The sequence below is a fragment of the Polypterus senegalus genome, chromosome 1 (assembly GCF_016835505.1).
Source record: "Polypterus senegalus isolate Bchr_013 chromosome 1, ASM1683550v1, whole genome shotgun sequence".
NCBI classification, from domain to species: Eukaryota; Metazoa; Chordata; class Cladistia; order Polypteriformes; family Polypteridae; genus Polypterus; species Polypterus senegalus.
The window spans coordinates 173829754-173842731 of record NC_053154.1 but is presented as its reverse complement, the minus strand read 5'-3'; the positions used below and the strand labels follow the sequence as shown (position 1 = coordinate 173842731).

At 39.2% G+C, this 12978-nt stretch overlaps 1 protein-coding gene across 2 annotated transcripts in view; it reads left to right on the top strand.

The window, feature by feature from the left end:
• LOC120535399 (mothers against decapentaplegic homolog 6-like) overlaps nucleotides 1-6451 on the top strand; it is a 28516-nt gene extending 22065 nt beyond the window's left edge. For both annotated transcript variants that reach the window (XM_039763230.1, XM_039763222.1), the window contains exons 4-5: nucleotides 3737-3868; nucleotides 4022-6451. In XM_039763230.1, coding sequence (XP_039619164.1) covers nucleotides 3737-3868; nucleotides 4022-4551 — 662 coding nt within the window. In that variant the 3' untranslated portion in view covers nucleotides 4552-6451. The remainder of the gene's footprint in view (nucleotides 1-3736; nucleotides 3869-4021) is intronic.
• The last annotated feature ends 6527 nt before the right edge of the window (nucleotides 6452-12978 follow it).

Here is a 12978-nt window from a genome sequence, read left to right as displayed (position 1 = left end):
CCCGCATGCTGTACGGAGTCGGCTGTACTCACCGCCTCGCCGTACCTCTCCGCTGGAGATTCCAGCGTCGCCGTCCCGCTGTCGATCGAACGCTTTCAGCGCCGCGGCGCCTTCCTCTCCAGTTCCAGCACCTCAGCCCGGAGGGCACGTAGCATCTGTAATACACGCTGCTCCACGGGCTGAAGGGACGCCCAGCTCCGCCAGAGCAGCCGGCAAAGACAGGAAGTTAACCGACGCGAGCCTACCTGTCTGTCAGCCTCCGACGCCGCCACTTCCTGTGGGCCTTTCCTCCGCCCAATCGGTCTTCCCCTGCCCGTGATGGACATTCCTTGGTCCCGCCTCTGCAGTCATCGGCGGGCACACAAGACACACCGCCCAATCGCGTGCCTGTCAGGGGAGGGACTTCTGGTCCGCGCCATCTTGGCTCCCTTCTGCGGCGGAGACGTGCTTGCCGGCAGCCTTGCTGTTGCCAGCACCTTTCGAGCTGCAGCGCCTCTTCCTCCGCAGCCCTCGCGGCTGCCGCCCTACCGGAGCCCGCAAACCAGCATGCCCGCCACTGACGCTGATCCGGGAGGTCCCTGCCTGGAAAACAACACACGCCCGCCCCCAAGGGCCGCTGCCGATAGGCAGGGAACTCACCTCCCAGGTCCCGCCTAACCGAGGAAACGCCCTCGGCGTGGCCTCTCTGGACGCCATGCCGCCCCGGGCGCCTCCAGCAACGGCGCGATCGTGGGAGCCCGCTGCACTCCTCCAATGCACGCCGCCCGCTTCAGGGAATAACGGCCTCCTGCGGACCCCTAGCGGTCCGTGGGGTTCTTTACCCCGCGGGCTGTGTGCACGCAGCACCCGTACGTGGGTGGGGTCCCCTGCTGCACCGGGCCGTCCACAACAATATTTTTTTGAACAGGTCTCCGCCTTGAAACAGGCGGAGCATCCTGTCGACTACGCCAGATGTGAACGGCACCCGGGCACAGACAGGCGGACATGTTGTTGTAAAACCACCACACGTTTATTTACAAAATATTTACAATAATAGGTCACCAAGACCCCCAAATAATGGTCACAAAGACCCAGTCACGTGCACAAACCCCCAAATCACACAAAGTCCTGGCCACAATGCCTTTCTTCGGGCCGCCTCCACTCTCCACTGCTTCGTCCTCCTTCCACCCGACTCCAGCTCTGAATGAAGGGAGACGGCCCCTTTTATGGAGGACCCGGATGAGCCCCAGGTGTTCCCGGCAATCTTCTGGCCACGCCCAAGTGTGGCGGAAGTGTCGGCTGTCCTCCCGGCTGCTCTCCGGGCGCCGTCATAAATCTTCCCCCCAGCACTTCCTGGTGTGGCGGGAGTGCTGGGGAAACAAGTCCCAAGGCATTGGGGCGCCTCCTGGCGGTGACCACGGGCCCCTACAGGGAAGGGCTTCCATGCCCTTGACCCGTGGCCCCAAAGCAACCCGGAAGGCAAACCCCACGTGGTCCAGGCAGGGCTCTGACCCTCTTCCGGTCCCTCCTGGCGTCCCGGCCGGGTCATGGCCCCTGGCATCCCTGACAACATATATATATATACATATATATACACATATATATATACATATATATACACATATATATATACATATATATACACATATATACACATATATATATATATATACACATATATATATACACATATATACATATACACACATATATACATATATATATACATATATATATAAATATATACATATATATATATACACACACACACACACACACACACACACACATATATATATATATATCTCAGAATTGACAAGAAGTATTGCTACGTGATTAATTTGAAATATTCTGCTTGCTGCTATAGCGCTTTAGCACAATTCACTTTATAGCACTTACACATTTGACCCACCAAATGGCACTGTGAGATGATGTGCATTTTAAGCAAAGCAAATTTCATTGTGGTGGATGAAGAAATTAGTCCCAAAAATGTCATACTAATAAATGTATTTGTGGCCCTCACAGTTATTATTCTTGGGGAAAAGATTTGGAAATGTTAAAAAATTTATAGAAAACATTATGTATTTGAAAGTACAAATATATTTAGCTATGTTCATACAATTCTAGAATAATTTGTAAGCAAAAAAAAAAAGTGGTGTAAAATGCTTGGAGCAAAACTTGTATTTACAGATGTTTCTCAGTGTGACGTAGTGATTAGGACATTGGACTTCAAACTATGAGGTTGTGGGTTCAGATCCCACTACTGACACAATGTGAGTATGCTTACCCTCTACTGAACCAAAGGAGCATTTGAAACATTGTAGTATGGCATACTATCAATTGTTCCTATCAGTTTGTCCAGATTTAGTGTGTCTCTACACGTTGTTATGTAGGAAACATGCTTGTACACAATGCTAAAGATGTGTGCTACACTTTGATTTTTATATAATGCCAAAATTCTTAAATATTTTTTTTTCAGACTTAGAATACCTACTACATGCATACAAGGTTTTAGATTGATAAGACCTGAAATAATCATAAACTCAGAAGTGGAACAAAACTCATTTTGCAAAAGCTATTTGAAAGTCATTCAGATTTTAAAACTTCAAGACTTAACAGCAAGAAAGGTGAACTACGCAGTCTCTCTGCATGAAACTGACAAAAATATACAGCTCAAAACAGCATTAAATGTAGTCCAATTGAGTTTATGTAACAGTTTTCTAATTTACAAACTTACCTTGCTGTACACAGTATATTGGAAAAAAAAAAGAAATATAATAAACTGTATTTCAAATGTTGGAAGTTATCTTGGATAAAGCAATTAGGCAAATTAGTAAATGATAATAATTGTAAGACAAGGTCTGAGAAGAGACAAATACAATTCAAGTCCTCTCATATCTCCAAACTGGACTGGTGGCCCAAATGGGGTTGGGATCTACCTTAATCGAGATGCTGCTGGCATATTCTTTGGCAGGTTCAATATAATATCAGTATACTGCTGCTGGATTATGTGAATTTCCACTTGGGATTAATAAAGTATCTATCTATCTATCTATCTATCTATCTATATTAATGGATGAAAGTTTATGCAAATTCCAGAGAAACACCACTTTGTAAAACACTTTTGTAGAACTTGAAAAAGAAGTGATTCAAATAAGGTTACATAACAACATACTCCAGTTTGTATGACACAGGCTTCCCATTTTCAATTTCTGCAGTGGATGTAACGGGTTAGGATGCATGAATCAGCAATGTACTTTTAAAGTATCCCACCACCCATCCCATTAGCAACACATTGAAAACAGAGGGAATTACATTAATTAGTCCAAGGAATGACCGTTTTACATGCCCCATTACACACATATGTATAACATTAAAAAAAACACACATTATATATTAGTTTCTATGCAGATATTACTCTTCCATTACTCCAGGTTGGTTCCCAACTGTAAATATGAGTTAGTGAGTTTCTCCTTCTTTTCATGTGTTAAATCTAGCCATTGAGAGGGTCCTAACTTGACTGGCACCCCAACAACATAGTTAAGGAAGATTTAAAAAATTCAAACCAAAAATGCAGCTAGTTTAAAAAGTAGTGGTAGGGATTTAGATATCAAGCCTGAAAAAGATATCAACACCACTACAAATAAGTAAAGTTTAAAAACCGCAGATACCTCCAGAACTGATACTACTGTACTTTGATAAATGCAGTGCAGCAAACACTTGTAGTTTCTTTACCTACTTTTCTGTTCCTGTTCAGAAACTCCACCACCACCACCTTACACAAAATGTTCAAGATCTTGTAGCCAATGGACCGGACTGATGGACTGGTCTGGCCCTGGAGATGCCTGGTCTAAAGATCCAAGCAATGAACAATGCTCAAATTGTTACGGTGAGTGTACTTTGAACTGATCTCCTCCTGTGTTTTATTCATTATAATTGGCTTCTCACTACATTCATAGTTCATAGCAGTGATGCAGAATTAATTTCATATTTACATTTACTGTTAAATATTAATTCTATTACATTCATTCTTTATTTCCAGAAACATCCAATTCCAGTATGGAAGGTTACTGGTGCAGACTGGCATATTGGGAACATCGGACAAGGGTTGGATGTCAGTTGGCAGTACAGGAGGAGGCAGTCAGTGTGTTTTGGGATCTCCCAAGAGGGAGTGGGCTCTGTCTGTCTCCTTTAAAACCTCTAGGGAGAGGAGAACGTAGTGGAGAGTCATCAAGCCGCAGAGTCAGAAAGCGTATTGGGCCAGGGGTGGTGCTGAGCCGTGAAGGGGGTGGAGTCTGGTTATATAATCGTAGCCAGGTGCCAGTGTTTGTAGGCTCTCCTACTCTCCTGCCACCTGACTCAAGTCGGTCTGCCTGCAAGCTGCTGCCAGGTTATTCCCTCAAGGTATTTGATTACCGTAGGATCCCTTCACGACAAGCTTATGTGAGAGAGAAGGGCCCATGGGATCCCCACTGCATTCGTGTAAGCTTTGCCAAAGGATGGGGTCCCACATACTCAAGAAGGCTCATCACCTCCTGCCCTTGCTGGCTAGAAATTCTGTTAAATAAGTAAATCCAAATGTTAATTATGGTTACTCAAGTCTATACTGCATACATTTATTTTATATTGAATACTGATGAAAATGCTTTTTGTGAACAGCAAAGAATTATTAATTTCTTATATGAACTGCAAAAATGACAAGCTGACAGAGTAAAATGTTCAGTTGTGTAGAATTGTTACATGTCAAAAGAAATAATGTAGGATAATGGTTTGTGACTTGTGGGGTATAATTTTGGAAACAGGTATGTTGCATTTTGTTCTTCCAATAAAGGAACACTGGTAAGGAGTAAGTGAGATCCCTCTACTCAGACTTTGAGAAGGATTATGGTCATTCTCACTTTACAATGATGTATAAGACCTCTTCAAAACAGCTGATAGTAGTATGTTATGGCTTAAAACGTCTGAAAGATTGACAGACACCCTCTAAAGGGACAGAAAGGGTGAGATAAAGTGAATGAAATGGTAGCTCAGAAGGAAGGAAATGAAGCACAGTCAACAGTAAAGACAAAAGTGAGAGGATGTTCTAATTTATAGAAATGACTAATATGAATGGAAGAAGCAAGGTTGAATGTGAAGATAATGACCAAAAGATTGTTAGTTTACTTAGCTATTAAGACTTAAATAATCTACAAGGATTTGTTTACCAACTGAAACATGAAGTATTTGCTATATTTATGCATTGATTTGTTATTGCTTGCTACAGTTTTGAAACTCGGCACCTCAGATTTGAGGTGAATATTGCAATTCATTTTATAGTAAAGTTAAAATACTACAACATGTCAACATATTTATAATTTCACTACGTCAATTTCACTATAGCAAAATGTTGCTGATATTGTTAATTTGGAAATTTTACCACACTTGAGGAGCAAATAATAGGGGGAATAACTGAAGAATAATTGAGAATACTGTACCATCGGCAATGGAAATTAGGATACAGAATTTTATTAAGCTGGAGCATTAAACACTGTTTGTGTTCTAATACACTTTTATAATATTTATATTGGTATATAACCAATGTTGTACTAAAATATGTTTTTATTTGATGTTATTCTAAGGCATATATACTGAAAAAGCTTTTTGTCGTTTCCTTTTCCCTTCACACGGTGGCGCCTGATTCACTAATATAAGCATTTAAGCCTGCAAGTAGTAGGAGCTGACTTTTTTCTAGCTTGAACACTTTTATAATATTTCCTGTATTAAAAGTCATACTGGTCATGAATGACAAGCAAAATTATTGTTCATTATTCATGGCAATTCTTCTATACTATAAAATGACATATAAGCTGTCATTAATGACTAAAAGAGTTTGTAAGTAAGAGGATGCTACTGTTCCCAACTTATAAACTACTACATTGTACAATGTACTCTGTAATCAATAAAAAGTATAGAATACAGTATAAAAAAGGTACTACTCATATAACACTTCACAGTAAATTATCCAAATATCATAATTTTGATTTAATTATTTCTCCTTACGAATTTAAAGAAAATAATTGTAGAGGACTAGTCTTATTTATGCACATTCTTTATTATTTTGTCACCATCCCCAAAATAATTGTGATCTAAAAAATCACGTGATCTACTTCACACATACTAAGCTCATATTCAAATATTAGTTTATTTTTAATAAAGGAATCCAACAATTGGCACAAATGACCTGCATAAAATATATGTTAATTAAGGCAATAATATTATATTAATATTAATATTATTCAAAAAATTTTCTAGAAGGCAGGCATTGACTTTCTGGTCATAAATAACATGTCACCACTGTCAAAAATTAATTTAAAGGAATACAAATCAATTTGTATGTATTATTGTATGTTACTTTAATTGTATTATTTCTTGTGGCTCAAACATTAATTTTATTCATATATTTTATTGCTATTAAATATTCCCTACACAATAATGCTTTTGAATTGTTATTTTCATCACTGCAATTAAGGGACTGTTGCTATGCAGCTTTTAAAAATATGACAGCTTGACAGTGCCTCTCATTTGGTTTATCTTTATCTGCTTTTCTCTTTTTCGATTCGGTATTAAGCAAGGACTCTGTGACTGTGAGGCACCACTGCCAGCTATTGCTTCACTATGTTAAGTATGTTCACAATGTTTCTGTTATTTGGTGTTTTTTTAAGAGTTTATAAAAACATTTTAGTAAAAGTTACATAAACATTATTAAAGGTTTCAGATGAAATATTTAAAAGTAAAAAGCACTCAGCATATGTGTTTAAACTCTAAAACCATATCCATTACATAACACAACCTTCTAAGGCTCAAAAAAGTATATAGTATAAAATAATCAGATATTATTAGAATCAAATGTAGTATGGTTTCAAATGTTAATCAAGACCAGATTGAGAAGAGAATTATATATAACTGATATTAAATTAAATTTCATTTAAACATGCTATACGTAAGTCTTTACGTAAACTCACACAGAATACTAAACTAAAATACACACTGGGCATGAAGTGAAAAGAAAGTTAAAGATGCCAGTTGGTGAAGGAGTGGAACTGTAAACGATTAGGTTCAAGTGCAGGGCCATCTTAATGTATGGGCTCTGGCCAGGCGCCCAGGAGAATAGAGGCCCATGAAGTTTCTGATGCCTATGTATGCTTCTGGTTTGCTGTCAAAACAGGGGCTCCAGTGCACAACTGTGCCTGGGGGACTATGATACTGGTAAGATGGCCCGGTTCAAGTGTAATCCTATTCCTGACTCACTGTGTGATCACAGTCACACACTGCAATTAAAAAATCTAACCTTCTACAAAAAAAAAAAAAAATGTTGAATTTTAATTATTAAATGCTTTGAAAGAAACATTTCATATAGCACATCACAGCAAATTATCCAAATATAATAATTTTGATTTAATTCCTAAGAATTTTTAAAAAATACTGTAGTGAACTGGTCTTATTTATGCATTATTTAAATATTACTTTGTCACCGTGCACTTAGCTTTTTCCTTTCCTTAATAATGGCCCAGTGCAAAGCCCATCCAAGGCATTTTCGATAACTACTGTCCCCCAGCTGTGTACCAGACACACCGACATTGCATATTGTTAACAGTGTACCAGTTACCCTGACATGGGATACTGCTTTGAAATTTTCAGCATACACTTTATCAGGGTTTTGCACTGCTCTTGCCTTCTCTTCTGCCATCATTTTGTCTCAATTTCCAGTCTTGATCAGCACTCAAAAACAATACAATGTAGTTTAAATTAAATAAATGCTCACCAACAATGACAGAAATAAGCAACCCAAAAAAATGTAATGTTTTTCTGAATTACTGCCCAATTCTTGTTGGTTTCTGCATCCCAAACCCACCTCCAATTTTAAATCAAACTAACCGAGTACACAATAGGTGGATGAAAACATACATTAAGGTCCATACAGTAAGTATTTGGACAGTAACACAATATTCAAAATTTTGCCTCTGTAAACCACCACAATGGACTGGAAACACAGCGATCAAGATGTGATTGAAGTACAGACTTTCAGCTTTAATTCACGGGGTTTAACAAACATATTGTACGAGCTATTCAGAAAAGAGAGACATTTTTATACATGGTCTCCCGATTTTCAGAGGCTCAAAAATGTTTGGACAAAGTAACATAATCATAAATATAATGATCATTTTTAATATTTTGGTTGAAAATCCTTTACGGTCAATGACTGTCCAAAGTGTGGAACTCACAGCCATCTTCAAGTGCTGGGTTTTCACCTTAGTGATACTTTGCCAGGCCTTCACTGCAGCAGGAGGAGGAGTACAGAAAGTTAATCAAAGACTTTGTTAAATGGTGCGACTCAAACCACTTACACCTTAACACCAGCAAGACCAAGGAGCTGGTGGTGGATTTTAGGAGGCCCAGGCCCCTCATGGACCCTGTGATCATCAGAGGTGACTGTGTGCAGAAGGTGCAGACCATTAAATATCTGGGAGTGCAGCTGGATGACAAATTGGACTGGACTGCCAATACTGATGCTCTATGTAAGAAAGGTCAGAGCCGACTATACTTTCTGAGAAGGTTGGCATCCTTCAACATCTGCAGTAAGATGCTGCAGATGTTCTACCAGACGGTTGTGGCGAGTGCCCTCTACGCGGTGGTGTGCTGGGGTGGCAGCATAAAGATGAAAGACGCCTCACGCCTGGACAAACTTGTTAAGAAGGCAGGCTCTATTGTAGGAGTAAAGTTGGACAGTGTAACATCTGTGGCAGAGCGACGGGCATTAAGCAAACTCCTGTCAATCATGAATAATCCACTGCATCCACTGAACAGTGTCATCTCCAGGCAGAGGAGCAGCTTCAGTGACAGACTTTTGTCACTGTCCTGCTCCACTGACAGACTGAAGAGATCGTTCCTCCCCCACACTATGCGACTCTTCAATTCCACCCGGGGGAGTAAATGCTAACATTAATTTTATTTTGATTTTTTTTCATTTTTATTACTATTTAATTTAATATTGTTTCTTTGTATCAGTATACTGCTGCTGGATTATGTGAATTTCCCCTTGGGATTAATAAAGTATCTATCTATCTATCTATCTCAGTCTTCAGTTGCTGCTTGTTCATTGGACTTCAGTTTTGTCTTCAGGAATTGAAATGCACGACCAATTGGGTTGAGGTCGGTTGATCGATTTGGTCATTGAAGAATATTCCATTTCTTTCCCTTAAAGACCACTTGGTTTTCTTTCTCAGTATGTTTTGGCTCACTGTTCATCTGTAGTGTGAAGCATCATCCTATCAGTTCTGGAACATTTGTCTGAATCTGAGCAGATACTATAGCCATATACGCTTCAGAATTCATTCTGCTATTTCTGTCAGCAGTCATATTATCAATAAACACAAGTGACCGACATCCATTTGCAGCCATGCATGATCATGCTATAAAACTGCCTCCACCATGTTTCACAGATGATGTGGTATGCATCAGGTCTTAAGCCGCTTTTCATCTTCCCCATATTCTTCTCTTTCCAACATTTGGCACGTATTGATCTTAGTTTCCTCTGACCAAAAAAATAAATGTTTCAGAACTGCACAGACTTTTCAAAACTGTTTTCTGGCAACGCTTAATCTGTCCTTCCTATGCTTGAGGTTTACCAGTTGTTTGCACCTTGTGGTAAACCTTCTGTCTTTACTTTCATGAAGTCTCCTGATTGTAGACTTTGGCAATGATAGGTCTACTTTCCTTAGAGTGTTCTTGGTTTGGCTAAATGTTGTGAAGGGGTTCTTCTTCACCAAGAACAGAACTCCTCAATCATCCAGCAAAGTTGTCTCCTGTGGTTTTCCAGACCTTCTGGAGGTGCTAAGATCACCACTATGTTCCTTCTTTTCAAGAAAGTACCAAATGGTTGATTTGACCACTCCTTGTGTTTCTGCTATCTCTCTCTCTAAAGGGTTTGTTTTGTTTTCCTAACCTAATGAAGGATTATTTTTACTTGCATGGACAGCTCTTTCAACAACGTATTAAGAGTTCACAGTGACAGCTTCCAAATGCAAATTCCACATTTGGAATCAACACAAGACAAGACCTTTTACCTGCTTAATAATCAATGAAATAACAAGGAACTGCTCCCACCTGGCTATGGAACAGTTTATCAGTCAAATGTCCAAATACTTTTGAACCCCTGGAAACAAAAGCCCAGCTATGTGACACAGTAAATAGGGCTCACAGCCCTGGTTCACATCAAAAATGAAGTGCTTTATTGATGGAGATCATATCATCTTCTTCTGTTCACTTGTATGGGTTCCCTACAGGACTGTAGTTTTCTACCCTATCCAAAAACAAAGTCTTAGATGGGCTGTTGCCAGTTGGTTTGGTATAAAAATCTCCTTTATGGATGTGTGTGCTCCCCATGAAGAACCATATTGGATGGATAGTGCCTTGACACTGTACAGTTAGACAGGTTCAAAAATAGATGAATGAATAAACAAACAGATTAGAAGATAATCTGGCTGCATGTAAACCTCAATTTCAAAATTAGATATCAGACTGAACAGCAGAGAAGTGAAGCAAATATAAGTAGACCATCAGTGTTGCCCCTTCTTTCAGTCAGTGCCATGAACTGTAAGATAATGCCCAGCTTTACTGACACCAAGCAGTTTAACTAACAGTGCCAAGTTTATGTGCCACCTCTTTCCTCTCTGCACTGATTTTAGGGGTGTGGTTGGTGGGTTCTGTAATGCAGGGAAAGAGCGACCACACATAGATATTTTTAGAGACACATCTCTTCAACAAAGCTAAAAATGAAGGGGGCTATGTGGCTTCTATATGCCTGTGGGGAGACTGAGGGGGAGGAAATGAGGGGGCTTAAATCTAAGAGACATAAGCAAGAAAGAAAAGTCACACAAGAACATAAACCTTTCGAGGTTCAAAGTCCCTTTCCTGGCAAACCACATCAAATAGGGAGAGTGCCGATGAAACGGCTGCAGTTTCCCTCTTATACCAACAAGCTGACGTGTACGTGAAGGGTTAAGCCAAAGAAGTGCGTCAGCCAACTCATTGTGAAAAACTAGTGGCTCTGAGGGAGGGGAAGTGGCTGAAGATGGGGAATGTGGCAGAAAGCAAATGTCAGCTTTTGCTCTGCATCTTCTGAAACAAGTATGGCATTTGCATATTTTTATGTATGTCCTCTGCCTCCTCTGTGTTCACTTTCCTTTAGACCATGCATTACAGGTCTAATGAAATATTTAGGTCATTAGCTTCATCGAGTCAACTAATGTATGTTCCATCCAAAGGTGAATAGAATGCCTTACGTGTCATGTAAAGTCTTTCAGTATTCATTACTTTGTGTTCCATCTGTAACCTCTTTTGAAACCTTCTTTTTTTTAATTTTGCATTTTTTTCTGATTTGTAATGCTATTGTAATGCTGTTTGGGCTGTTTTAGCAATCTGAGATGCTAATGCAGGAAAGATATCAAGTATACCCCAGACCAAATGGAGCCTAGTGTGGCTAAAAAGTCCACCATTGGGTCTTTGTGCAAACCCAGATTGTGACCAGAATCCACATTCCAACTTTTCTCTAACTGTAATGTAGTCTACTTTAAGATTGTGGTCCTGATCAATGATTCTGTATGAAATGTTGAAGATTTTAAATGTTTTTAAACTGAAAGCATACATCCTAGACAAATTTGCAACCTTAAATTTCCTATTATCCAAGTGACTGCAAGCAACATCTTCATTATCATGCCAGACAAAGTAGGACACTCTAATGATATGATGGGAAAAGAAGAGTTGCTTTTCTCAAAATAAACAATGGGAAGGAAGGTGTCTAATGGAAACATAAAATATTCCACAATTACACAACCCATTACAAAAATAACAAAATATGCCCATAACGGTTTATGAGGTGAATGTTGTGTTTATGTGTATATATTTTGTTGTATGTACAGCCACAGTGTATGCAGTTACATTTATAATTAAGAAATGCATGAAGATGAGTCAAAAACTTTATTCTTTCATTGTAGCACTTGGGGATTTAGAGATTAAATCTCTAAGATGATAATGACAATTATTACATAGAGTGAAAATAAGTGATAAGACACATATAGATATAATTCATCAAAGTTAAATGTGGATAACACAATAAACTTAACATGCAAGATGGGATAACTTAATTACATTTATTAGCAGTAAGGGTTTAAAGTTTGAAAGAAGGAAGAAAAAAATGTTGCTGTGGACAACAAAGACAACTGCCTGATTAATATCTGTAGCTATCTGTAATTCATATGTTTGCCTTTTGATTGATAGATAGATAGATAGATAGATAGATAGATAGATAGATAGATAGATAGATAGATAGATAGATAGATAGATAGATAGATAGCTTGGTGTCCTCGTAGGTCTACGTTCCTGTGTTTCAGTTGCAAGATGGGATAACTTAATTACTTTTATTAGCAGTAAGGTTTTAAAGTTTGAAAGAAGGAAGAAAAAAATGTTGCTGTGGACAATAAAGACAACTGCCTGATTAATATTTGTAGCTATCTGTAATTCATATGTTTGTCTTTTGATAGGTATGTAGGTAGGCAGATACACAGATAGGTAGATACATAGATAGATAGCTTGGTGTCCTCGTAAGTCTACGTTCCTGTGCTTCAATTCTGGCTAGCGTACCATCTGTTTGAATTTTACATTCTCTTAAGTCTGTGATTGTATGTATTTTTCCTGGTTATTCCTGTTTTCCACCTAACTCTCAAGGAAACATGCATTTGTTAATTTGAAACTGTAAATTGATTCTGCATGAGTGAATATGTGTATGAATGTGCCCTGTCATGGACTTGTGCCTTATCTGGAGTGGTTTCCTGCATTATGCCAGTTCTAGGCTTCAGCTCTCCATGACCCTAAACAGGATAAGCAAGTATGAAATCGGATAAATAGTCTGATAGATATGAAAGGCAGTATACAAAAAAATTCAGACTTTTTGTAGCGGTTGGT